Raw genomic sequence first — 25,721 nt, 5'->3', positions numbered from 1 at the left:
AGTTAAACTACATTTTCTTTATCATAGTGTATAATTCACACTTTGACTAATTTGCCCTGGACTTAACTCAATCCAAACCTTCCCAAAGAATTAATAAGGGTTTCCTACATTTCATATTGCCCTTAGTGAAATTGGTGGTGACAAATTTGCTTATTATTTGGCATCCTACATGTTTTTTGGTTTGTACTGATTTCACCAAAGTAAACATTTCTCATGCATACAAATTACAGCGAAGCCTCATTTCTCATCAGTATAAATTCAGTTGTAATCTCATTCCTCCCTAGGAAGCCTACTCTGTAGCAAGACAGTTCAATATGATCCCACCAGTCTGTGAACAAGCTGAGTACCATCTTTTCCAGAGAGAGAAAGTGGAGGTCCAGCTGCCAGAGCTCTACCACAAAATAGGTAACCTTCAAAATAAAAGCTACTGGATATTTTTAACAAGAGAAAGATCACTGATTGAGGGCGGGAAGAAATAAAAACAGTGTTACTGAAATGCTTTCCTAAATGTCCCTAATTAACACAGACATTGTAAGAACCATGCATTCCAGAGATTGTAGCAGAATCAAAATGTAGCAGAATCTGCACCTAGTCTACAAGGTATCACTGATGAAAGCCAAGCAGAGTTGTAAATTGTGACCGGTGTTTCAGCTGTACTCAGCAGGTGTTCAAAAAATGCATACTGAATAAAGGGAACAACCAATGAATAAATTCATTTTTCATTGGTGCTTGCTCGAGTAAACAATGACTACCTTTCAAAAACATCGTGGATATATACATCTGTATCTACTACCCTAGCCCTGGCACTGAGTTAGAAATGGGAAATTCAACAACTAGTAAGTAGGGCACTATCACTTTGTGTAGATAGAACTAATGCCTTCAGAGAGAGGGGAAAAAAATATATATAACATATACCCAGGAAATTTAGACATTAGGAAAAGACGAATAAGCCACATTTTCAGGCTTACTTATCAAAAGTTTCCAGAGATAATTTTCTTCCTAAAAAATAGAGGTTCATATGAGCAGGAAAATTCTGGGAAAAGGAGATAAAGATAAAAATTCAACAACAATTGTTATTATTGCTCTCACTTATTGAGTGCTTACTGTGTACCAGGTGTGTGCTCCTGCTGTGTACCAGGCACTATGTTAGGCACTCAATGGACAACAAAAATTCATGGATGAGCCACATTTTTCGGGCTTTCTTATATGCGCTCCCAAGAACTGACAGTCCATGTTTAATTGGTTGATGAAAGAATGAAACACAATTTGTAAGCTCCTAAATTGTAATGGAAAAAATGCATGCCGATATTGACTCATTTATCTGGACAGCTTTTCCCTATAACCTACCAAATTCTATTTAAACACCACTGCCCCCCACCCCCCACCTCAACTTTTGATCCCAATTTGCACAAGTAACTTTCTCAGTTTTTTCTTCTGTAGGGGTTGGCGCAATGACGTGGTCTCCACTTGCCTGTGGAATCATCTCAGGAAAATACGGAAATGGAGTGCCTGAAAGTTCCAGGGCTTCACTGAAGGTATTTTTCTCAATGTCTAGAAAAAAGCCTGGGGGTAGGAAGGAGGGAAGATTGATAAGAACTGCTCTGCAACAGCCTAGGGCTTCCCAGCTCAGGCAGACTGTGGTGTCCGGGCCAGTGGCCTCTGACAGGTTCCCCTGAGCCTTCTGGAAGTCTTGGCTCCTGGCCATGTATCAGTCAGCCCTTCATAATCTGCCTGCCTCGAATATTCTCTTCCTCTGGGGACTGGGGAAAAAGTGCCCAATGACCTGATTGGGCTTGCAGGGCTCAAATTCCTACATTGTTATTTATTCATATATTAAAGAAAACATTCCGGGCCGGGCGCGGTGGCTTAAGCCTGTAATCCCAGCACTTTGGGAGGCCGAGACGGGCAGATCAGGAGGTCAGGAGATCGAGACCATCCTGGCTAACACGGTGAAACCCCGTCTCTACTAAAAAATACAAAAAACTAGCCGGGCGCGGTGGCAGGCGCCTGTAGTCCCAGCTACTCGGGAGGCTGAGGCAGGAGAATGGCGTAAACCCGGGAGGCGGAGCTTGCAGTGAGCTGAGATCCGGCCACAGCACTCCAGCCTGGGCGACAGAGCAAGACTCCGTCTCAAAAAAAAAAAAAAAGAAAGAAAGAAAGAAAACATTCCATCATTTGAAACTGATAAAATGTAAAATCCCTTTTCTATATAAGAGGGTTCTTATATCATTTCCTTTTCTTGACAAAATAAAATGTAAGCCATAGAGGCTTAATCCATATGAGGCCAACAGTTGTAGCTGAGTATGTTTGACACTTTTTAGTCTGTGTTGGGGGCAGTGGGTTAGAAGGGGAGACTTCAGGAGACGGATACATAGCAAAGCTTCTATCACTTAAAGCAGTTTAAATTCTGCTCTGAAGCAAAAAGATATTCAAGATCATCCACACAAAATTACCTCCATTCAGGACATCTTGATGACTAATTTATTGGAGAGTACTCCAAACATCTCTCCTTATTAATAACAACATGCCTGTTTTTAAAAACTTGAGAGAATGTGTAATAACATTAGAATCACAAATTACTCTGTATTGTCAAGGGAGAGAAAATACAGGCATTTAAAGAAATCAGATAAACCAGAGTCCTTCTAGGAGGAAGTATAAGCCTTACGCAACCTCTTGCCTCCATCAGTGCTAAATTATTGGGAAAGCAGCTCAAGTCAAGTCTGAACCAACAATCCTTTAATCACTGTGGCTGTGGCCACCATGAGCTTCCCTAATCAGAATATTTTCAAGGCTCTAGGCCTTTGACTTTCCTTTCTGTCTGTAACAGTTGAGCTTTGCTCATTTGTTCTCTAAAATAATGCAACATAAATATCTCCTAAAGCAAGATGACATGGTCCTATTTCTAGTTTTGTATTATTACAAAAAACAATTATCCCAGAATATTAAATAAGGTCTCTCTTCTGAAAATTAAAGATTGTTCTGAAACAAGTCTAAACAAGTCAACAAAGACTAAAAGCATCTTAGGAAAGAAGGTGTAAAAAGAGGAAGGCAAGAAGGGAGTGAAGAAGGAAGGAATGGAAGAAGGAAAGCACTGATAATTACAATTTTACTGAATACCTACTATGTGCCAAGCACTGAGCTAAGTGTTTTCATTCAACAACTTTTATTCTCACAAACAGAATGGATACAGGTGACTTTTGGTCAGTTGAGCTAAGCATGGTGTCACATGTTCTTTCAGGGGCTTGCTGACAAATTCCAAGCATTTCTATATAGGCTGAGTGTTTGTTCTCACAATAACCTGCTGAGAGGCAGACCCTTTTCAGATGCAGAAACTAAAACACAAAGACCTTAAATAACAATCCAAGACCATAAACTCATAACAGAAAATGCTGATATTAGAACCCAGGTCTCCTGGCTTTCAGTTAATTATCTCCCTCAAAGACATGTTTATTTCTCTTTAAACCCAGGTTTTTAAGGGAGAAAGAAGTAGCTATGCTGTATTTGGAGTGCATGATTGTCTAACCTTCATCACTGAGAAAAGCTTGCAAACAGCTGAAAAAGCTTTCACAAATTCACTAGTGAAAGGAAAAAGAAAAAAAAAAAAAGAAAGAGTAACAAATGTTTGAAGGTGGCTAAGCCCAAAAGCAGCTTGGGAAATATTTCTATTGCTGACTTTTATAAAGTCAACTCTGTATCTACTGGAACATCCTTAACAATAAACATTAAGAGCTCTCAACAGATGAAAGGTGGCTGATTGCAAAGTATGCTTCTTTAGAGCTCTGCAGACTCTCAAGGCTCTGCATTATCAGCCTGAGTGCTTTCGGAGTAATGTATGTGCACTTAGGAAAGCCACTTGAGTATAGTTACCAGAGCAAAAAAATAAAAAATAAAAAATAAAAAGTAAAGGAGGCAAGTATCAGAGCAACCTTAGGAGTGAATGAGGATACCATGAAAGACAGAAAGAGAAAGAGAAAAGGAAGGAGGGAGGGAGGGAGGGAAGGAAGGAAGGAAGGAAGGAAGGAAGGAAGGAAGGAAGGTTAGTTAAATTAAAAGATAGATATCTGGGCAAGTAGATAAATAAATTGGTAACATTCATCTCACCCTAAAAGAGAATAAGTAGTTTGTGTTTCACATTGGCTATTATTATACTGATAAGATGAAGATGTTAATATTTTGCATCTGTTGTAATATTGAACTGCAGTTGAAGGATAAATTAAATCAGCATAAAAAATACCTATCTAGGGCTCTTTTAGAAGGTAATACTACTTTTTCTGGATTTTCTGGGCCCCTCATCTGGCCCCACTACTCTAACAATGATTTCTAAATTTGTGTTATCAGCTCTGACTTCACTGCTGAACTGCACAGCACTCCTTCTTTGTGTCTATTAGACATCTCCAAGTAGAAGTCCCATGGGCATCAGTCATGCCTAATGGAATCTATCCTCACCCCCAGAACCTGCCATTCCTTCTTGCTTAGCAGTGCCTCCACCCATCCATCTGGTTATCTTGGTCAGAAGCCAAGGCATTATCTCAGACTGCCTCCTTTCCTTCCTTATTCCTGTTCAACAAGGCACCAAATCCTCCAGACTCTATCTTGACTCTAAGATCCATCTTGTGCACAGCCCTTGTTTAGATCTTCATCATTTCTTGTCAGATTTACTATAGTAGTAAATCTGGCCTCTGATTTCCTTCCCTTTCCTCAACAACCCACCATTGTGACCACTTAATCTTTTTAAAATATTAATCTGACCATATCATAACTCTGATTAAAATCCTCTAATGATTTCCCAATCATTACTTATAGGACAAAGCCATAACTCCGCAATAAAGCATCAAGGAAACTCCCTTGGGATCTAGTTGAGCCTATTTTTTCATTTGTGTCTCCCATATCATACTACTTCATTTTCCATGCAAATGCACTGTATTCTCCTTTGCCTCCCATAAATGTCCTTCTTTTCATCCTCCTGTGGAACCCCTTCTTATTGTTAAAGGCAGAGCTTGGTTGTCTTCTTCTCTATGAAGACTGTCCTAACTTTACAAAACTGAGCTATTTGTACCTTCTCTATTATTCCATGAATGCTTCTTACAGAGTCTTCTAATTCTCTGGTTGCAAGTAACAAAACTCAATGAAAACTAATCTGATCAGAGAAGGGGGACTCTATTGGTTCACAAAGACATCCTTGGGAAGTATGGAGTGGCCTCAGCAATTACTCCATCCATGAACTTGTACATTGTCAGGATTTTTCATCTTCTCTATTTCTCTCTGCTTGTGGGTGTCATTTTCTTATACTACAAATGGGTCTCCTCCATGAGGCCAGGAGCAGGAAAACTGATGTTTGCAGGTTTGCATTTCTAAAGGCATGTAACCTAAGATAAAAGTGATCTTTCCTTTACCAACTTCAGTCCAGAGAAGACTGGCCAAGCTTAGGTCATGTGCCACCCTGTGAGATCAATGTCAGTGGCTAAAAGGGTAAGGTACTATGCTCAGCTCAGGTTATGCACCACTTTGTCATGGCATTTTCCATTAGAAGGCAGTAAAGACATAGCTTGTAAGGAAATCATTGACAGGAGTGGAATCCCAACAAAAAAACACTTCCCATGTTACTAAGTAATGATTTGTGATACATCTAGGACAGAAACTGAAACTTTCTCATCTGACTCATCACAGAGCCTGATGAGTACATAAGAGGTACTTAAGTCTTTGTTAATTTGATGAGCCATAACCAAATCAATAAAGTCTGATCAAGAGACAAGGTGTACAGCTTTTAAAAAGAAATAAATAGTGCAATAAAATGTATTGGCAGCTCCTCCCTGTTCTTGGCAAAATGCTTTCTAGAAAAATTATAGGCCAGGTGTGGTGGCTCATATCTGTAATCCTAGCACTTTGGGAGGTGGAGGTGGGCAGGTCGCTTGAGCCGAGGAGTTTGAGACCAGCCTGGGCAAAATGGCGAAACCCTATCTCCACAAAAATACAAAAAATTAGCTAGATATCATGCTCACCTGTAGTCCCAAATACTCAGGAGGCTGAGGTGAGAGGATCACCTGAGCCTGGGAGGTCAAGGCTGCAGTGAGCTGAGATCATGCCACTTCCCTCCAACCTGAGCAGTACAGTGAGATCCTTTCTAAAAAAAAAAAAAATTACAAAAGTATGTACCCCTCTGTCAAAGAAAAATAAGAAGCATGCACACCTTGATGAATCAAAGTTAGGGGAGAGAGGTGGTCCAAGTATGTCAAGTGCTCATATAAAGAAACAAAGCATATTATACATTATGGCAAAATTTCAGAAGGCAAGTTTTCAGCTCTAGCATTTTACCTAGAGATCTCAACCTCAATAGTGACTTTGCTTTTGTTTTGAGTCAAAGCCTTTGATGTTTAAGTAGAAATAGCGATCTTGGGTGTTAAATTATTCTAGACAGTGTTCAGAACTGAAATGTGACTGATTCTGTCCATGGCTCCAGTTTCAGCCTGAGTTCAATCCAAGATTAACTAACAACTAATTAGGGATTTGGGGCAAGTCTCACAGACTGTTCTCACCCCAATATCAATACCTATGAAATAGGGACTTATAAAATCATCATAGCATTGGGAGAGAGCAAAGAAATAGGCTAAGAGAAAATATAGAGTTTTGTAACATACATAAAACTAATAGCCAACCAATCTGTGGAGAAAAGTTCATTCAATTGTCCCGTTGACAAATATTTACTGAGTGTACTCAGACTTTGTGCTTGGTGCTGAGGATACAGGGATGAATGGGACAGTCTCAACCTTCAAGGAGTAGCTCCAGGCCTTGTGAGAGGGACAGACATATGAAGGGGTGAATTATGAAATAATATGGAATCCACAAGCCCTGTGGAGTCCCACAGGACTGCTGACAGAGTCACACTGCATTGGGGAGGAGGTGTCATGATCAATCTGAAAAATGGGAAGCGATTTATTTTGACCCCACAGAACTCTGGTTTCTCTGACTCCTCCCTGACCACCATATTAGCTGAGCCCCTCCTCCTTGCCAGCTACAAGTGTCAGAACTGGAGATGCTGACATGAACAACAACCCATCCCTGGCTTCTTCCACCTGCTAGGTTTAGAAAAACCAACAAGTAATCAAATCATTGCAGTGCAGTGGGATGATAGAATAGGGTTGGATGAGGAGATTTCACCTTTTGATTCATGGATTACTGCCCAGTCAGCAAGCTGGGTTTATTACTGCCACAAGCACACCCACCTCCAACCTTCCTACAAAACACACTTGTTTGTTTCCATATTTAATTAATATTTTAATTAAGCCTCATATCCTATCTCAGCTAACACGTTCTCATTCGTAAAGCAGTTAAAGCTGTTTATTTCCAACACACTTTTGTTTCCTTTGGTATGAGGAAAGCAGTATAAAAACTATGCATCTACTTTTTAAAAACCCTAATCTGCTTGTATTTCCATAGGCTAAAGCAACAATGAGATTTATGGTGTTAAAGGTGGAGAGATAGGGACTCAATAAATAATTGCTTGATTTTTACCTTTTAATTTGTTTTACTTTTGGAAATCTGTCTCTGAAAATGGTGCGTGTGTATGTGTGTTACACACACATACATATACACACACACACACACATAGAACTTGTAAACCCAATCCTAAAGAAGAGAATGCACTGAATACAAGATTTCAAAAACGGAAAAGTTACAAAAGATTGATAAACCAACCACTCTTTACATGCATGGTATATACTGAAACTCAGAAATGCTAATACTAATAAGAAGCAATTGTTCAAAAAGCAGTTGGCTATTAGTTTTCAATCTTTGTTAGTCTGTTTGAATACATTCAGAGATATTGGTCCCCTGAAAGATGTTATGAAACTATAGTGAGGATAGGTGATGTTTTTCCCAGGGAGGACACCAGAAGTAAGTTCAGGGACTCTCTGACGTAGACAGCACTGGCCCAGGAAGTCTGCCCGGTCCCCAGGCAGTGTCCATTGTTCACAATGTCCACCTCATCACCACTGCCACCAACTGTCATCTCTGGAGAGATGCTTCAGGCCATTCTTCTTTTTGAAGGAGCTGAGGCTTCCCAGAGCTAAGGCTGGGAAAACTTTAGCCATCTCCCCAACCAGGCTACCAAGTTAGGAGCCAGCCCATAAGCCTTTGAGATTTAGGAGGCAAAACGGGCAGCTTGCCCTTCTCCTTTTCTCATCGGCAAAATAACTCAAAAAATCACAATAAAACATAGTATGGTTACCCTTTTCTTTGGAAATATTGTCTTAGAATGATGAAAAAAATGCTCAAAAAACAAAAGCCAGTAGCCTATTGAAATCACGTGGGTGCAGTGTCCATGGCCCACTGCCTGTTGCAGAGCACTCTGAGGCCTCTGGGAAGATAAAGATCTGCGATGGTGATTATGTCTCAAATACACAAGAGAGAGAAAGTCCACATTGCCACACAGTGTGATGATTTTCAATTATTTTCCTAAAACAGACTAACACTCTTACAAATATTCTTTTCCTCTGGGTGTTGCTGCTTAGTGCTCGCTTTATGTAGAAGAGTCTGTTGTTCCCTTTCTCATAGTAAGAGCAGAGCCTTCTGGAAAGTAGGGCATTGAGAAGTTCTAAAATATTTTTCTCTTTATATTGAGGAAATTAGGTTCATTTTGTAATCTATAGATCAGGGTCAGTTTCTTCTCATTGGCTTTAAAGAATAGTTTCCTGTTTTGAGTTTCTTTACTTTTTTAAGTTTCAATAGTTATACAATAGGTAATAACATTTGCAAAGTCTTTATCCACTTTAAAATTTTAAAAATCTACTCAGTATCTATCAGTTATGCCATGTCTGCTTCTAGGAAGAAGCTGCAGAAGCTAACAACAAAGCCCTATTATAAAAAGAATAAGAGATTAGCAGTGAATTGAAGGCAAGGGGGAGAAAAATAGTCAAACAAAAATGTAAAATGATGGTTTTCTTTGAGCAGAAAGCTTGGCACCCAGTTTTCTTAATAAAAAGGAGACAAAATAGATCTTGGTAAAATGTAATGCTTTTTTTTTTTTTTTTTTGCTACATCCTAAAATTGGGCTATCCCAATAAGAAATATGACCTCTTCTATTGGACAGGCTAGGATGTAAGTGCTTATATGTCACGATCAGGGTTATAACAACTTCTATGCAGGCTGATCAATTTGAATGGTGAATATTAGTCAAAATCAATCTGCTTTGAACCAATAAACAAGGAGCAAGATCGTGAGGAACATTTCTTTGCATGAAATCATCCCTGGCAGTGTGAAACATAAGGGTCAAAAAATTCAGAAAATCATCATAAGGTTCACGTTTTATTGAATTACCATTCTTTGACATCCGATCTTTACAGACATTAACATTTCAATGGTATGCTTTTCCTCAGTGCTACCAGTGGTTGAAAGAAAGAATTGTAAGTGAAGAAGGGAGAAAACAGCAAAACAAGCTAAAAGACCTTTCCCCAATTGCGGAGCGTCTGGGATGCACACTACCTCAGCTAGCTGTTGGTAAGAAAATTACTAAGCTATGGGGTGGTAGAGGGACTTCTGCTGAGATCATAGTTTTCTATTGCTGAACACACCCTTACCATGATAAAATGTCTTTTGTAGGGACAGATGATCTCTGAAGCATAAACTCCTGCTAAATATAAAGTGAGTTATTTGAGGTTCCCCAGAATTTTCTACACGATAGCAAATTTGTCTTACTTCTTTCCCCTTGCCAGTTTACATGAGAACGTGTCAGTGATAACACACACTGTCACAGATGTCAGGGGTGAACTGTGTAGTGACATCCATTTCTTCTGGCTCAAGTTTCTGTCTCTGTTGAAAACTAAGCCAGGGTTGGTTAGAGGCTGAGATACAGGACTGTTACAGGCCCAAGGCTACTGTCACATGAAAAACTGATCCTAGAGAAATAGCTTCACCCTGAAACTTCTTGAAGGCCATAAAAATTGTCCTTCTAATGCTGTGGAGTCCATGAAAGGTCATGATTGCTGGTAACAATTGAAAAACCACATGCACTGTTTGAGAGAAAGATAATATGAACCACATTCAATCATGGGTGTTTCAGTCAAAAATGGACCACATATATGTAGGTGGACCCATAAGATTATAATGGAGCTGAAAAATTACTATTGCTTAGTGATGTTGTAGCTGTCCTAAGGTCCTAGTGCAATGAATTACTTGTGTGTTTGTGGTCATGCTGGTATAAACAAGCCTACTACACTGCCAGTAATCTAAAAGTCTAGCACACACAATTATCTACAGTACATAATACTTGATAATGATAATAAATGACCATGTTACTGGTTTATGAATTTACTATACTATACCTTTCATCTTTACTTTAGAGTGTTACTCCTTCTACTTACTAGAAAAAAAAAAGTTAACTGTAAAACGGCCTCATGCAGGCCCTTCTCCTGAAGGGTGTTCCCAAAAGAGGAATTATGATCACAGGAGATGACAGCTCCATGTGTGTTACTGTCCCTGAAGACTTCTCAGAGGAACAAGATGTGGAGGTGGAACATAGTGATGGCCCTGACCCTGTGTAGGCCAAGGCTAATGAGTGTGTCTGTGTCTTAGTTTGTAACAAATAAAGAAGTTTAAAAAGCTAAAAACACACTTTTTAAAAATGAAAAAAAGCTTGTAACGATATAAAGAAAATACTTTTGTACAGCTGTACAATGTGTTTGCGTTTTAAGCTATGTTATTACAAATAAGTTGAAAGGTTTTTTTGTTTGTTTTTTGTTTTGAGACAGAGTCTCACTCTGTCACCCAGACTGGAGTGCAGTGGCGTGATCTCAGCTCACTGCAGCCTCCGTCTCCCGGGTTCAAGCGATTCTCCTGCCTCAGCCTCCTGAGTAGCTGCTATTCCAGGTGCACACCACCACGCCCAGCTAATTTTTGTATTTTTAGTAGTGACAGAGTTTCACCATGTTGGTCAGGCTAGTCTCTAACTCCTGACCTTGTGATCCACCCGCCTTGGCCTCCCAAAGTGCTGGGATTACAGGCGTGAGCCACCGTGCCCAGCCAAAAGTTTAAATTAAAAGTTTATAAAGTAAAAATGTTGGCCGGGCACGGTGGCTCATGCCTGTAATCCCAGCACTTTAGGAGGCCGAGGAGGGTGGATCACGAGGTCAGGAGATCGAGACCATCCTGGCTAACACAGTGAAACCCCATCTCTACTAAAAATACAAAAAATGAACCGGGTGTGGTGGCAGGCACCTGTAGTCCAGCTACTCAGGAGGCTGAGGCAGGAGAATGGCGTGAATCCGGGTGGCGGAGCTTGCAGTGAGCCAAGATCGCACCATTGCACTCCAGCCTGGGTGACAGAGCGCGATTCCGTCTCAAAAAAAAAAAAAAAAAAGTTACAGTTAGCTAATGTTAGTTTATTATTGAAGAAAGAAAAATCTTAAAAATAAATTTAGGGTAGCCTAAGTGCACAGTGTTTACAAAGTCTATGGTAGTGTACAAGAATGTCCTAGGCCTTCACATTCACTCACCACTCACTCACTGACTCACCCAAAGCACCTCCCAGTCTTGCAAGCTCCAGTCATGGTAAGTGCCCTACACAGGTATACTATTTTATACCATATTTTTACTATACCTTTTCTATGTTTAGATACACAACACCATGTGTCACAACAACCTATAGTATTCAGTACAGTAACATGCTGTACAGATTTGGAGCCTAGGAGCAATAGGCTATGCCATATTGCCTAGATTTGCAGTAGGCTATACCAACTATGTTTGCATAAGAACCCTGTGATGTTCACACAATAAGGAAAATACCTAACAATGCATTTCTCAGAACGTGTCCCTGTCGCTATGGGATGCATAACTGTATCTTATTTTCAATTTTCTAGTGACCACGTTAAAACATTAAAATGAAACCGGTGAAATTAATTTTAAAAATGGATTTTCTTTAACCCAATATAGCTAAAATAGTATTTCAACATGTAATAAATATTAAAAATTATTGAGATATTTTACTTTTGTTTTCTACAAATCTTTGAAATCCAGCATATATTTTACACCTAGAGCAAGCACATTCCAATTCAGGCTACACACATATTGCATGTTGCATGCTCAATAGCCACATGCTGCCAAAGGCTACCCACTGGGCAGAAAAGCACTGAGACTTCTGGTTCCCTTACTAGGGGATGTTTGTCAGGTTCTATAGTAAGCACCTCAGGCTCACTCTCACTGTCTTGTCTCCTTCATCATCAAAACAATCCGCTGAGGTCTATACTATTACTAGTCACATTTTACAGATGCTAGTGGAGGATTTTTCTATTACTATCTCCACTTATAAATGAAGAAATGAGATAAAAGAGTTCATGTGGTAGCTATGAGAAAGGAATAAAATGGGTGTTGATTCTAGACAAAAAAAAAAATCCTAAAGGTTAAGAAATAGCAGGAATTGGGACATATCAGAAACACTAACCCAATGAGATAAAAAGCTCAAGATAAGCTCTATGCAAACAAAATAATTTAATAGAATATTTGTTGGTAGCTTGACTCTTCAGAGGTTGGAAGGCAGAGAAATGTTAGTTGCAATTAACAGTCATAGAAAGATAGAAATGGGAGGTGGTTTTAGAAGGAGGGGGAAATGCCATGTACCTAAGTATATGTATGACTGTTGCTTTAATCCTTTCTTCAAAAAATAAAATAAAATAAAACAATGTATTTAATGTTTTTACTTAGCAACCCTACAGCTTTAACAAGCACAGTAAAACATATTAGCTATTTGACCATAGGCAAGTTACTTAACCTGATAACAATTTTCTTATCTGTAAAATGGGTATTATAATAATACGTATCTTACAAACTAGTTGAGTAGGCCGGGCGCGGTGGCTCAAGCCTGTAATCCCAGCACTTTGGGAGGCCGAGACGGGCGGATCACGAGGTCAGGAGATCGAGACCATCCTGGCTAACACAGTGAAACCCCGTCTCTAAAAATACAAAAACTAGCCGGGCGACGCGGCGGGCGCCTGTAGTCCCAGCTACTCGGGAGGCTGAGGCAGGAGAATGGCGTAAACCCAAGAGGCGGAGCTTGCAGTGAGCTGAGATCCGGCCACTGCACTCCAGTCCGGGCGATAGAGCGAGACTCCGCCTCAAAAAAAAAAAAAAAAAACAAACTAGTTGAGTAAAGGGAAATTATATATATAAAGCAAAAAGTAGGCTCAGTGAGTGCTAATAAAGATGATAATGTTCTTGCAAAGAGTAGACATGCAAAACTTGAAATTCTGTCTGCTCTTAGCCATGGCATGCAATCAGAGTAATATGCAGAGAAACATATTCTGCACAATCATAAATATGGTTTTTAGATAGCAACATGAAGTATTAAACTTAGTCCTGAAAGACAGGGAAGAACATTGTCTTTCTAGAGAGGAAATCTTTACAAGATTCAGACTCTCACTAGATATTCGATATACATGAAATACCTTCTTTACGGGGTCAGAGTTTAAACTAAAACGTGCTTTTTTCCCTTTCCTCCCTCTATCCCCTCAGATGTCTTTCTCACCTGTCACTTCTTTCTTTGTAAATAAGTAATTCTGTTTATAGCCACAAAACTCTCAGAATCAGAAGGGAAATTATTTCCAGGCATATTATCTTTGGTCTGCTAGTGTGGGAGAGGGGAGATCCTCCAGTGGGAAGCAAACTACTTGAACCCAACTGTGTGCCTGCTCCCCAAGTCGCACCGGTATACTGGAGCCAGCATTCACACTTTGTTCTTAGTGAACACTCTGGACATACTTGCTGGTGACACTTGGTTAGAGCTGCTAATTATCCAGAATCAGCTGCAGTTGCTACCATGGAGTTGACTAGCTCTGCCCAGTGGGTTCTCCTGTGCCCTACAGGCCCATTAGGGGAATCAGCTGTTGATGACCTCGAGTAGTCAGGTAGTTTATGGGCAATAATTTGCCTAGAATCTGCTTTGTCCTCAGAACTACTTTTAAGGTCAAAAACAGTTCTCAGTGCAAAGCAGGAAATAATGCAGTCAAAAAAAAGAAAGATTGGATTGGTACTTTTATAGAGCACTATTTTGTATTTTGCCCATGTGGAAATTCAGTGATTACCATAAAAGGCCTGGACATGGTAACAGCTTAAGAGTATCAGTTGACAATATGGCTGTCCAAATGGGGGCAGAACATGTGCTTGGGGATATCCATCAATCATCCATGCCTATGTTTATTCAACAAACATTTAATAAGTTCCTACTTTGTGCAAGACACTGGGCTGGTGGCTGAGCATCCAAATGCAAATAAGACACATCTCACAGCCTGGTAGGCAAGTCAAGCAAGTAGACAGATAATTTTAATACAGGTCATAATACTGAGAAGGGAACAGAGGATTAGGGAATTAGAGTAGGAGCTTGGAATTCAGGGAAGTACTTTAGGAGCAGGCAATACCTTTGGTAAATCTCAAATGATAAACAGATATTAGTGAGGCGAAAAGAAAGGGGAAGGCAGAAGGACATTCCAGGCAAAAGGAACAGCTTGAGCAATATGCCCCAGAAGGAAGGGAGAGGAAGAGGAGAAAAGCAGCAAGATGCTTGGGGATGGAGAGGATTTAAAGACAGGTGAGTGTTCCTGAAGAACAAAGTTCAACGCAGGGAGCCATGAAGCTGCAGAGGTAGGCTAGAAAATAAGGTTTTCCAAGGTAAGAATTAAGAACCTCAGGCCCAACTAGGGAAATGATATGATCAGATTTGTGTTTTTAGAGACTGCTGCTGGCTGGATGAGAGCTGTATGGGGGAAATATAAGGGGATAATTCAAGCAAGAGGTAGGAAAACCAGTTATCCAGGAGAGAGATGATGAGGGCTTGAGTGAAGGCAGCAGTGACTGAGATGGAGAAGACAGCTGAACCAAAGCAGTCATTGTCAAACTGAGCCCTGTATCCACACAATGGAATACTCTTTAGCAACAAAAAGAAATGGTGTACAGATACATGCTGCAACATGGAAAAACCTAGAAAATATATGCTTAAGTGAAAACCAGACACAAACGACCACTTATTGTTTGATTCCATTTAGATGAAATGTCCAGAAAAGACAAATCTGGAGACAAAAAGTAGATCAGTGGTTGCCTCGTACTTGAGGTAGGGGTCTTATTAGGGTGATGGAAATGTTATAAAACTGGATTAAAAATAGTGAAGATTGCATATTAAAAATGGTGGTTTGTAAATTTATAAAAAAAATTTAATGTACAACTAAAATGGGTAAAATTTTTGATGGGTAAATTTTACCTCAATAAAGTTGGTTTAAAAAACAAAACAAAAAAGAGCATGGTCCCAGATCAGCAGCATCAGCATAAGCATTACCTAGGAGTGTGTTAAAAATGAACAGACCGCACCCCAGAACTTCTGAATCGGAAACTCAGGGGGTGAGCCACAACACTGGGTGTTTCACAGGCCCTTGGGATGATTCTGACACATAGCAAAGTTTGAAAACCACTTAATTAGAGGAGTATTTAGGAGGAATAATTAACTGGACTTAGCAGTTAAAAGGGAAAAGGGGGTCGGAAAAGGACAGTTCTTAAAGATTACTCCCAGGTTTCCAGATTGGGGAGCCACATTGCTGGTGATGCCCCCAAATGTGATTGGGAATGCAAGAGGGCCAGGCATCATAGCAAGAAATTCGCGGTGCCTGTGGGGCATCTCGCAGGAAGGCCCAGCAGACACTGCATCTAATCCAGCAACACTGAGTTCCAGGCAGCTAAGGACTCAGAAGTCCACCGTAACCACCAGGAGGCTCCTGGAGATCTTAGCTTTGGGACACAGCAAGGTGGTGACTGGGATGTGAAGAAGGTCAGTAAGGGAATCTGAACTGACCTTTTAGACGTGTAAGAGGGGAAGAAGGTTGGGGAAGTATCTAAGCAGGTAAAAAGGGTCAGAGGAAGCTTATTTTAGAATGGGAGAAATTTTAGCATGTTTTATTGACAGAAAGACACAGTAAGAAATTTTGAAATGGGGTGGTGGGGGCAGTGGAATCACGTATGAATCAAGTCCAAGAAAAGGCAAAAAGGAGATGGCTCCAAGGCAGAGTTTGGTCTTTGACAGAAACCGCACACATCCTCTTCTGAAACTGGAGGATATGGATGTGGATTCTTATGCAGTAGGAGAGTGGGGAATTAAGGAATATTCCAACGGAGGGACTTGATTTTCTATAGACATTGGGACAAGGTCATCTAGTAAGAGTGAGGGGACAGGGGTTGAGGGAATGGTTTAAGAGTACAGGTTTAAGGTCATTTTTGGGAAAAGAAAGATGACCAAGGGCAAGAATGAGGCTGACCAGGCTGGCTGAAGCCAGCTGGGAGGGAAGACGTGAATGCACAAGGGCACCAGACCATGAACTGTGAGATTCTCTCCAGCACGCTCAGCTGCCCTGAAGTAGAAGCCAAAAACACAGATGCAGTACTGATGGGGATCTGCTAAGGAAGCAGAGGAAGTGAAGGGTGTGAGGGTTTATAAGAGAGTAATTTAGACCATCAACACAGGATGAATCTTGGGTTAGGAAGAAAGGGAGGTCCAGAGAGGGCTGCCAGGTAGGTGGGAACCAAGGAACCAGAAAACTAGAGTCTACAAGGGCTACAAGCAACAGATGTGGAAAAGTGAGACCATGAATACGATGGAAAGACAGGAGGTTGTGGGTCAAGGTAGAAACAGGAATCGAACCATCTGCTGGTGAGCAATGTTAGGTGTTTCCAGGAACAATGTGTTTCTAGGGTGGGTAGCTGGACTGAATACCCCAGTTGTGGTGACAAGGCCTTATGTGGAAAGCAAAAAGGCCTTAAGCCCTGAGCCAACCCAAATGCATTCAGTGTTAACTAAGGGACATATAGTAGGCTAGGAATTGGAAAACCAACGGAGAAGCAAGAAAGACAGCAGTGCATCTGTGTTTTCTGCTTCTACTTGAGGGCAACTGAGCGTGCTGGAGAGAATCTTACAATCCATGATCCGATGTCTCTATGCATTCCCATCTCCCCTCCCAGGTGGGCTTTGACAGGTTCTGTCCAATCTTCTACACAACAGGGGGTGCTGCTCAGGTTTTTAATCCTAGGAAGCACTGTACATCCTCCACAAAAGGAGTTAATAAATTGTGGCTGCAACAAACAGCTGTAGCAGGTGTTTATAAGCTAATCAGTGATTGGAAGTGCTTTGATAACCTGACCCAGTGTCCTCTCCTCCCAGCGTGGTGCCTGAGAAATGAAGGTGTGAGTTCTGTGCTCCTGGGATCATCCACCCCTGAACAACTCATTGAAAACCTTGGTGCCATTCAGGCAAGTATTGCAACCCCTTCCAACAAACACCAGGGAATTTAATGGTGCCTTTGAGGCTATCTCCAGGCAGTGTCCGTCTCTGCCCCGCTCCATCCTTCTGGGTGGGGCAAGAGTAGGGGGAACAAAGGCAAAGAACACTTTCCCAGTACATGGATCCAGGGTTGTCCTCTACCTATGAACAGGCAGTATTCCCAAAGTTCATTTCTCGGGATGGTTTGTTTCTGTGGAAGAGTGCATTCTAGTGTTATACCCGGCAACTGACTTCCCAGGCCTCGCCATGAAAGCCTGGCTGATAACTTGCTTGGAAATTTAAGTCATAGGGCAATATACATACATCATTTACTCATTTGTTCTTCCCACAAATATTGCCCACCTGCTGTGTGCTGAGCCTCTTCTTTCTGTTCGCTGAGCATCTTGTATTCCCCCTCCCATGATAACTTTTATGATAATGTAGTATAACTGCCTGTCTCTCCTGCTAGACTGCAAGCCCTCTGAGGTCAGAGACCTGTGTCTTTGCTTTTCCACTGGTTTTCCAGTTCCTAGGGTACTTACCACATGTTCCTTAGTTAACACTCAAGATCTATTGAATAATATTTGCCATGTTTTAAGAGAAATGGGCTCAAAATTCTATTTTGGACTTCCAGGATCACATCTCCCTAGAAGTAAATTTAGGAGGCCCATCCCCATTCCCTATGCCATGAGGATGGCCGCTGGTTCAGGGCACTAGATGGTGCCTGCAGCTATATTCTGGGGAGCCTGTAATGGCAGTGGGTGAGTTGAAAGGATGTTCCTGGGAACTCTAAGGAGAGGGGTGGAGTTTAGTATCTATTGTGACCACCTCCTTTCCCCAAAGGCCACAGCTAGTCCTGAGCCTGTCCTCCTCTCAACTCTGCTAAAAGCCCTAGGAATGATCCTGCCCGCAATTCTTGCCACTACCTGCTAAAACAAGAAAGGTTGTCTATTTTTCTCCTGCTCATGGGAGGAAAAGAACTGTCTCACAGCTTCTTCCCTATCTACCTGTCCTTGCAACAAGCACATAGCCCTGTTACCATTCCCAAAAGGAAACAGGTGGAGGCAGGAACAAATATATGATTTAAAATCCTTTTGAAAAACAGCCCAGAACACACTGAGGAATAAATGGTATAGATCTGCTGCCCACTCGCCCAACCTTTCTTAGGGCTGTGCAGCTGTGTAATCAACTCTGCCTCTCTGCTTCTAACAACTCCCATATCCAGCCCTGGAACTCCTACTGGATTCTGTGGGTTCCCTGCATCTACATGAGGAATTATCCCTCTTATGAATGCCACCTCTCATTTTCATTTATACTCTGGGAAAAGATAAGGGTACACAGTGATGAGGGGACAGAACAGTTTGTACAAAAAGAACTGAAATTCAATCCAATGATTTCAGTTTCACTAATATTTATGGAGCACTTAATTCTATGTCTGGCATCATGCTAGGTGGTGGGAGGACTGAGATGGGTAACAGGACCCGGCCTTCGAAGAGCTCATGTGTTGGCTGAGAAACAGTGAATTAAAAAATCTATCCCTTAATTCATTCAACAGATCTTTGAGAGCCTACTGTATACCAGGTACCCACAGGAAAGAAGAATAACACTGTCTAACCTTCAAGGGGTTTTTTACATGCCAGTAGGAGAGACAGATAAATATACAAAATGATTTCAGGTTGTGAAAAGGGCCATTAAGGAAATAAATGTTTATTTTACTGAGACGGAGAAATGGGTGAGCCTATTTTAAATGTCTTTGCAAAAAGCCCCTCTGGAATATGTTTATTCCGAGGACTTCGCATGCCTTCATTTTTTACATTCTTTGACAACGATTCACATGCCTTCACACAGCATGTGAAGAGTCCAGGAAAGTGCATTCCAGGGACAGGGAAGAGCAGTGGAAAGGCCCTGAGATGGGAAGGACCTTGACTTTTCCCAGGAACTGTCAGCTAAGGCCAAGGTGATCAACATGTAGTTGAGCACAGGGACAGCAGCTGCAGTGATGAAGAGAGACAGGCAGGGCCAGGTCTCGCAGGATACCATGGGTTACAGTTCATGCTACATGTGACAAGTCCTTGTGGAGGGTTTTAAGAGGAGGGACATGCTCCTGTGTCTGAAGGTCACTCTGGCTGCTGTGCGGAAAGTAGAATGAAGGGCAAGGGCAGTCATCCAGGCAAGAGGCGATGGTGGCTTGAATGAGGGTAGTGGCCATGGAGGGGGAGAGAAGTGCATGGATTCTGCAGGTTTGAGAAAGGGAGACACCATGGCTTGGCAGAAGAGGGAGGAATTGAGGATTCTTACCATGCTATTACTGGGAGATCACTGCCATTCCTGGGGGCAGTCATAGTGCCTGGGGATGGCATATGAGGCAAGTCTCGGGCTGAGTTTTAAAAGCTGTGGAAGTAGACAAGGCAGCTGACGGGGAAGGAGACACTTTCAGAGGAAAAGTCTTGAGTAATTTTTCTTCCCAAAACATTTCCTCCCTAGCAAGGCTTTGGCTTGCGGCAGGATGAGGCTTTGCCTATCCTAAAGGGGACATTATCCATGCAGCAAGGCTGGTACCATTGTGGGTTTACCAATCCTCCCCTGTTCTACTCCACCTCCCACTATGCAGCACTGAAGTCCACCCAAGACATGGTGAAGAGCTGACTGGATGACTAGGGGTGCCCAGCAGTGGTGGGACTGGTTGCAGAAGGATGGAAAACATGGAGCACCAGTAGTTGTAAGAAAATATTTCTAGTAGGCTGGGAAGGCAGCTGCTTCAAGGGATGCCATGTGCCTAGGGTGTGCAGGAATGAAGGGGTGTATATAAATCAGAGCCCGACAGGTGGGAGAGACAACAGGAGAAACCACAGCTGCAGGCAGCCAGCCTTCACCCACACAGGTTCCATCCTCCCCACTCCCACCTAAAAGGTGGGAGAACCGCCTCTCCCCGTCCTCCCCACATGCCTTAAAACCCTTCTGAGACTCCCCATCACCCACTCAGAGAAGGCCAGGCTCCACAGCAGTCGGGCCTCATGACTCCCCACCACACCTCCCGGGAATCTGAATCCTCAGCCATCCTGAACCACTCAGAGCCTCGGCGATAGCAATGGCTCTCTGCCTACAAACTGACCACTACCCCAGCCTAGCAAAATCCTCCTCCACCCCCAAGTTCCAGATCAACAGGAACCAAATCCTGGGAGGACTTTCACTAATGCCCAGTCAGCCCCAGGAACGTTAGCCAGACCTTCCCTCACCCACCACCTATCCCAGGCATTGTAACATCAAGTTTGCAAAACTAGTAGCCTGTGGGGTGTTTGTAAAATCTGTAGTAGTTTACAATGTTTTAAAGTGGGGCTTCTCTTGAAAATTCTGGTCTTGCGATACTACATCTTGTTTTATTCAAGTACTTTTATGGTTTCGTTTTTCTAATGTCTAAATCTCTTTCCTATCAAAAATTTGTTTTGGTGTAATGAATGAAGGATTTTTCTCCTCACATGGCTAACCCGCTGTATTTTAGACAAAAAAAAAAAAATCCAACAAATCCAGTTTCTAGGTTTTTGGTCTCATTATTACAATCTCATTTTAAATAACACATTAGCTGTTTGGACACTGAAATTCCAGAGCTAGTGGGAAATCAAATTCTTGCTTCAGCTTCACAGTAAAACATTAACCAGAATGAAGTTTCCCAGGCTGGCAGCTCTACTATTTTGCCAAACCCTAAGGCTTCTGAGGATAGCACTTGAGTGGAGACAAGGTCACCTTGGCCAGCAGGATTGCAGCAAAGGAAGAATGAGGTTGAAACCTCAGAACTGGTCGTCAGAATTGTATTTCACCACAGTCTCCACACAGGGTCAGACTTTTCCAGTGAGAAAGTCTGCCTTTGTCCTTTGTCTTATGGTGTAATGTGTACCCTTGGCCCACTTCTCACAATAAATGCTAGCCTTGAATGAGCTCATCCTTTCCCGGGGCTTCAATCAGCATGTCGGTGCAAATGACTCACAAACCCTCAACTCCAGCCCTCCGGCAACTACTAAGCTCCACAGCTGCACGTGCAGCTGCTCAGTCACTCCTAGGTGGATATTCCACAGGCACCTTACACTCAACACATCCTACTCCCTCCCAACTTCTTATTCCCCAAACTACTTCCCTTTGGTTTCTAATCTCAATAATCAACACCAATATTCTTCTAGTTACTCAGTCTTGAAACCACCATCATCACCCAAAATGTCTCTCAGGTCTACTTTTCTTTTCTGCTCCACTGCCCTAGTTAAGGCCCTATTGCCCGGCGTGGATTGTAATACATATCTAACATCTGTGTCCCCTTTCAACCTCCTCCAACTCATCCTTCAAACTACCTCCAGGTGTCTGATGGGGTTACTCCTAGATCAGAAGTCCTGACAGGTTCCCCACTGCCTAAAGTAGGGATTCCATAAAATGGCATTTAAGGCCTTCCACACTCTTATCCCGTTCTTACCATCCATATCCTGTTTTACCATCCCCACAACTACACTAATCACTGTACATTATCACTCCAGTTCATTTTTCCATGCTATTCCATCTACCTGGGATGCCTGTTAAACCCCAGCCATCCTTCACCAGGGTTCAGACCACCCAGTCAGAATAAATCTCTCCTTAGTCTCTAGACCTGTGCTGTGCACTACCATAGTTCTAGCCACATGTGGCTACTGTGTGCGTGAAAGATGGCAAGTCCAGAGATGTGCTTTAAGTGTAACGTGTTCACATGATGTGACTTAGTACCAAAAACAACTGTCAAGTATCTTTTCTATATTGATTACATGTTGGAATAATGTTTTGGACATAATGGAGTAAAAATGTGTATTAATTTCACTGTTCTTTTTAAAGTATCCAATAGAAAATTAAAAATTACAAATGTGGCTTACATTATATTTCCGTTGGATAGAGCTGCTCTGTATTTCTATGAGCCTTCACTTATGCCTTTCTGCCTTCATTTATGCAATCAACAAGGCCCCTGATATCAAGGTTACAATGTGATGGGGGGGGTTATATTTCAGCTGTGGTTTGTGAAGATACACGATTCTAGATTAATTTGCTAAATATAGAGCACAAAAAACCGAATGATCAACACTGCTAACAATATCCTTTGTACTTCTCCTGCTCTCAGGTTCTCCCAAAGATGACATCACATGTGGTAAATGAGATTGATAACATATTGCGCAACAAGCCCTACAGCAAGAAGGACTATAGATCATAAGGCAATGCATGAACCACAGAAGCTGCATGGTTAAAATAGCGGCCTGTGCCCAGTACAGAAAGGTGTTACTAACCAGTCTTTTCAATCACTTAGCAGCTTGCTGCTCAACCTCTAGTGTCCCTTCCTGGATTCTCTGAGGTGTCTGCTGTCGCTACCACTGTGCACATCTGAAAACTCACAACCAAGAAAATCCATTCTATTTTCTTATCTTGGACTGGAGTCACCTATTCTTGCATTGCTGTATACACCTCATGCTTATGCAATGGGAAGAATATGGGGGCCGGGGAGTGATGTATTACCTTCAGGCATTTGGTAACTCAAAGAAGGCTGTACAGATATATTTTTTCAAAAGAACAAAATCTACAGATGCAATGTGAGTTGCATAAGAAACAGAGTAGACAGACTAAATTCAGTGAAGGAAAGGAATTCAGAGAGTTTTCTTAGGAAATAGATTCTTGTTAAGTAAATAGTTATTAAAAATATATCTCACTGCAAAAAAAAAAATGTCTTCACTCAAAAGTCTTGCTTGGAAGAATAAGCAGAAAAAATTTTATATATTTTTTTTCTATTTTCACATTCATATTAAGAAGTTTTGTTCCATTTGTTGTTCAACAAAACTACAATTTCTGGGTATTTTGGCTTTATTACCTTTCAAATATTTACTGTTGCTTGGCCCCAAGAATGGCCTTGTACAACTTATCCAGAATGTCTATTAGGATTCTAATGTTATGTCCACTTACAAGTAGAGACAGTAAAAGGATGAATACCCCAATCTTTAGTGACATTGCAGCTGATTTATAAAAGAGAGGGCGACACTGCTATGGAAACTTAGCTTTGAAGAAAATGCAATGTATCTGCAATTAGGTGTTCATTTGTTACTACCCTTTATTAAAACCTGCTTTATACTGTCAACTGCTTCGAGGCACAACTTCTGCAAGTTTAAATATTTGAGCTTGAAAAATAAACATAACACATGCTCAGTTTTTTTAAGTAAACCTGTAAAATACCCAGAAAGGCAAATGTTCATTGTTTAATTAGCACTGGGATTTTCAGTATGTTTGGTATTTTTGAGGCGTTGTTAACATGAAAGTCAACCACTGGCTTTGTGAAAAAATGCTATGTCACTATTCAGAATATGCTGGGTAAATTAACTTGCCTAGCAAAAAGCAAAATGTTAAAGAACTTCTGGTTATATAATATTATATGCACTAAACTATATGCATGAAAGTTCTTTGCATGGATTAATGGGGCTTACCCTTGTTGCACTTGAAATCTGAGGTATATCTAGCCCTGCCACTATTGGCTACTTCCCCTCATTAATATCCCACTTGAGAAAAATTGTGAGAATATACTATGTCAATATCTGTAAAAAGAAAGAAAACATGTTTTTTTTTTTGAAGGGGGTGGTGTGGAGGTGGCCCTTTAACTTTATTTGGATATCTGAGGATGTACAAAATTCTAACTTAATTTTCTGGTCAGCAACTTCCCCATACAGAAATCACTTTGAGGTTTACAGAAGAATTGTAGTATTTTAAAATGTTATTTTCTGTCATTATTTCTAAATGTGTATTTCATGGTTAAGTTCTAAATCTGAAAATGCTAGTGGGAGATATCAAGAAATTTTCTTTTTGATTACTAGTACCTGTATTCTAACAAACAGAGTTTGAACTTTTTGCCCGACTATCAGGACGGAAATTGATCATTTTTTCAGTTGTTCATTGTATATTCAATCCAGTGAACTGCTGTACGTATAGAGGAGCTGAGGTGCCGTCTAATGGGAAATGTGATTTATTTGCTTAGAGTAATAAAAGCATTTTGTGCATTAAATCTCACAATAGATTTTATCTGATCTTTCATTTTAAGGCTTATGTATATTTTCCATATATGTAAAATATACACATGTAAAATATATGTGGCCATAAAATAGGCAATAATCATCTAAATAAAAATTATACTGGCAGCTAAGCTGCACTGAATACTCAACAGAAATAGTAGTGATCAAAAGTCTGAGATTTAAATTGCAATCCAAACATTTTCTATCAATGGAGATTAACTACTGAAGATATCATTTCTCACTGAGTTTTAAAACACTCTGCACTAAGGTTAAGGCTTCACGAATTCACTTTTAAAAACTTGCAAATCAAAACCAAATATAAATATTATGGCTTAGCTGTGGGAACAGCCAGTTTTTTATATGCGAATCTGTCATGGTAAATATACTCGATGATGTATTTCAGTTACGTCCTTAGGAAAATTTCCGCGCACTCTAATTTTCTTTTCTCTTCCAAAAAGAATTCCCTGGCAGAGAATGTATCATTCCAAAAGGTAACTTGGGTAGCAGCCATCCCTATATGGAAAGCTCAGGCAAACTAGAAACCCCGTGTCTGGCTTCCCACTTTAGGAACTGTCACTTCATCTTCATGAAGAGATTGCCCAAGTCATTAGGCAGATGTCTGTCAGAGCTTGAAGGAACCTTAGCAATCTGCAAAGCCACCCTCTTTGACAAATGAGCAAAGCAGGCCTGGATCGATGAAAAAACTTGCCCAAACTCACACACTGCTAGCTGATGGCAGAACCAGGCCTGGAACCCAAGTATTTTGTGTTCTATGTCAGTGCTCCTTTAGGTAGATTTTTTTTTTTCTTTTTAAGCTTTAAAGTTTTATGCAGAAATTGTTTGTGAGAATGTTGAAGTTAAAAAACTTAAGTATTAATCCAAACTCAGAAATCAAACAGGGAAAAGTCAGCGAAGAGATATACTGAAAATTCATAAAGGTCAACGAGAAGTTAGTCTCTATCTTCCTGAAAATTTAAACCAAGACCCTCCTAATCTTCTATTAATTCCTCTGCTTGGAAGTCCCAAGGAAGTGAAAGAGAATCCCTTAGAGCTCTAATAGATACATCTATAAATTGGTTTTCTCCATAAATGACACATACATGTATCCTTCCATCCTGTCTCCAGAAGCAGCAGTGACTGGCATGCACACTGAAAACAAAGAGGGCAGGCAGAAAGGCATAGCAGGTACGTACTGGCAGAGGCCTGATGTCTGCCCTTTATTGTAACTGCTCAATGCCTTTCATTGCCTCACATATATCTGATCAGTTAACTACAAAGATGTGCATTTACATGTGAGATATTAAAATGATAGTTACATGTGTACCTATGTAACAAACCAGCATGATCAGCACCTGTATCCCAGAACTTAAAAATTAAAACAATTTGAAATTAAT

At 41.0% G+C, this 25,721-nt stretch overlaps 1 protein-coding gene across 3 annotated transcripts in view; it reads left to right on the top strand.

The window, feature by feature from the left end:
* KCNAB1 (potassium voltage-gated channel subfamily A member regulatory beta subunit 1) overlaps positions 1-24,472 on the top strand; it is a 448,855-nt gene extending 424,383 nt beyond the window's left edge. For 2 of the 3 annotated variants that reach the window (XM_033203391.1, XM_033203400.1), the window contains exons 10-14: positions 285-405; positions 1,441-1,535; positions 9,372-9,492; positions 17,180-17,268; positions 22,404-24,323. In XM_033203391.1, coding sequence (XP_033059282.1) covers positions 285-405; positions 1,441-1,535; positions 9,372-9,492; positions 17,180-17,268; positions 22,404-22,493 — 516 coding nt within the window. In that variant the 3' untranslated portion in view covers positions 22,494-24,323. Of the gene's footprint in view, positions 1-284; positions 406-1,440; positions 1,536-9,371; positions 9,493-17,179; positions 17,269-22,403 lie in introns of all 3 variants that reach the window. The other variant, XM_033203410.1, reaches the window with a different exon arrangement.
* The last annotated feature ends 1,249 nt before the right edge of the window (positions 24,473-25,721 follow it).

The sequence above is a fragment of the Trachypithecus francoisi genome, unplaced genomic scaffold (assembly GCF_009764315.1).
Source record: "Trachypithecus francoisi isolate TF-2019V2 unplaced genomic scaffold, Tfra_2.0 Lachesis_group0, whole genome shotgun sequence".
NCBI classification, from domain to species: domain Eukaryota; kingdom Metazoa; phylum Chordata; class Mammalia; order Primates; family Cercopithecidae; genus Trachypithecus; species Trachypithecus francoisi.
This window is presented reverse-complemented; position numbering and strand designations above follow the sequence as displayed.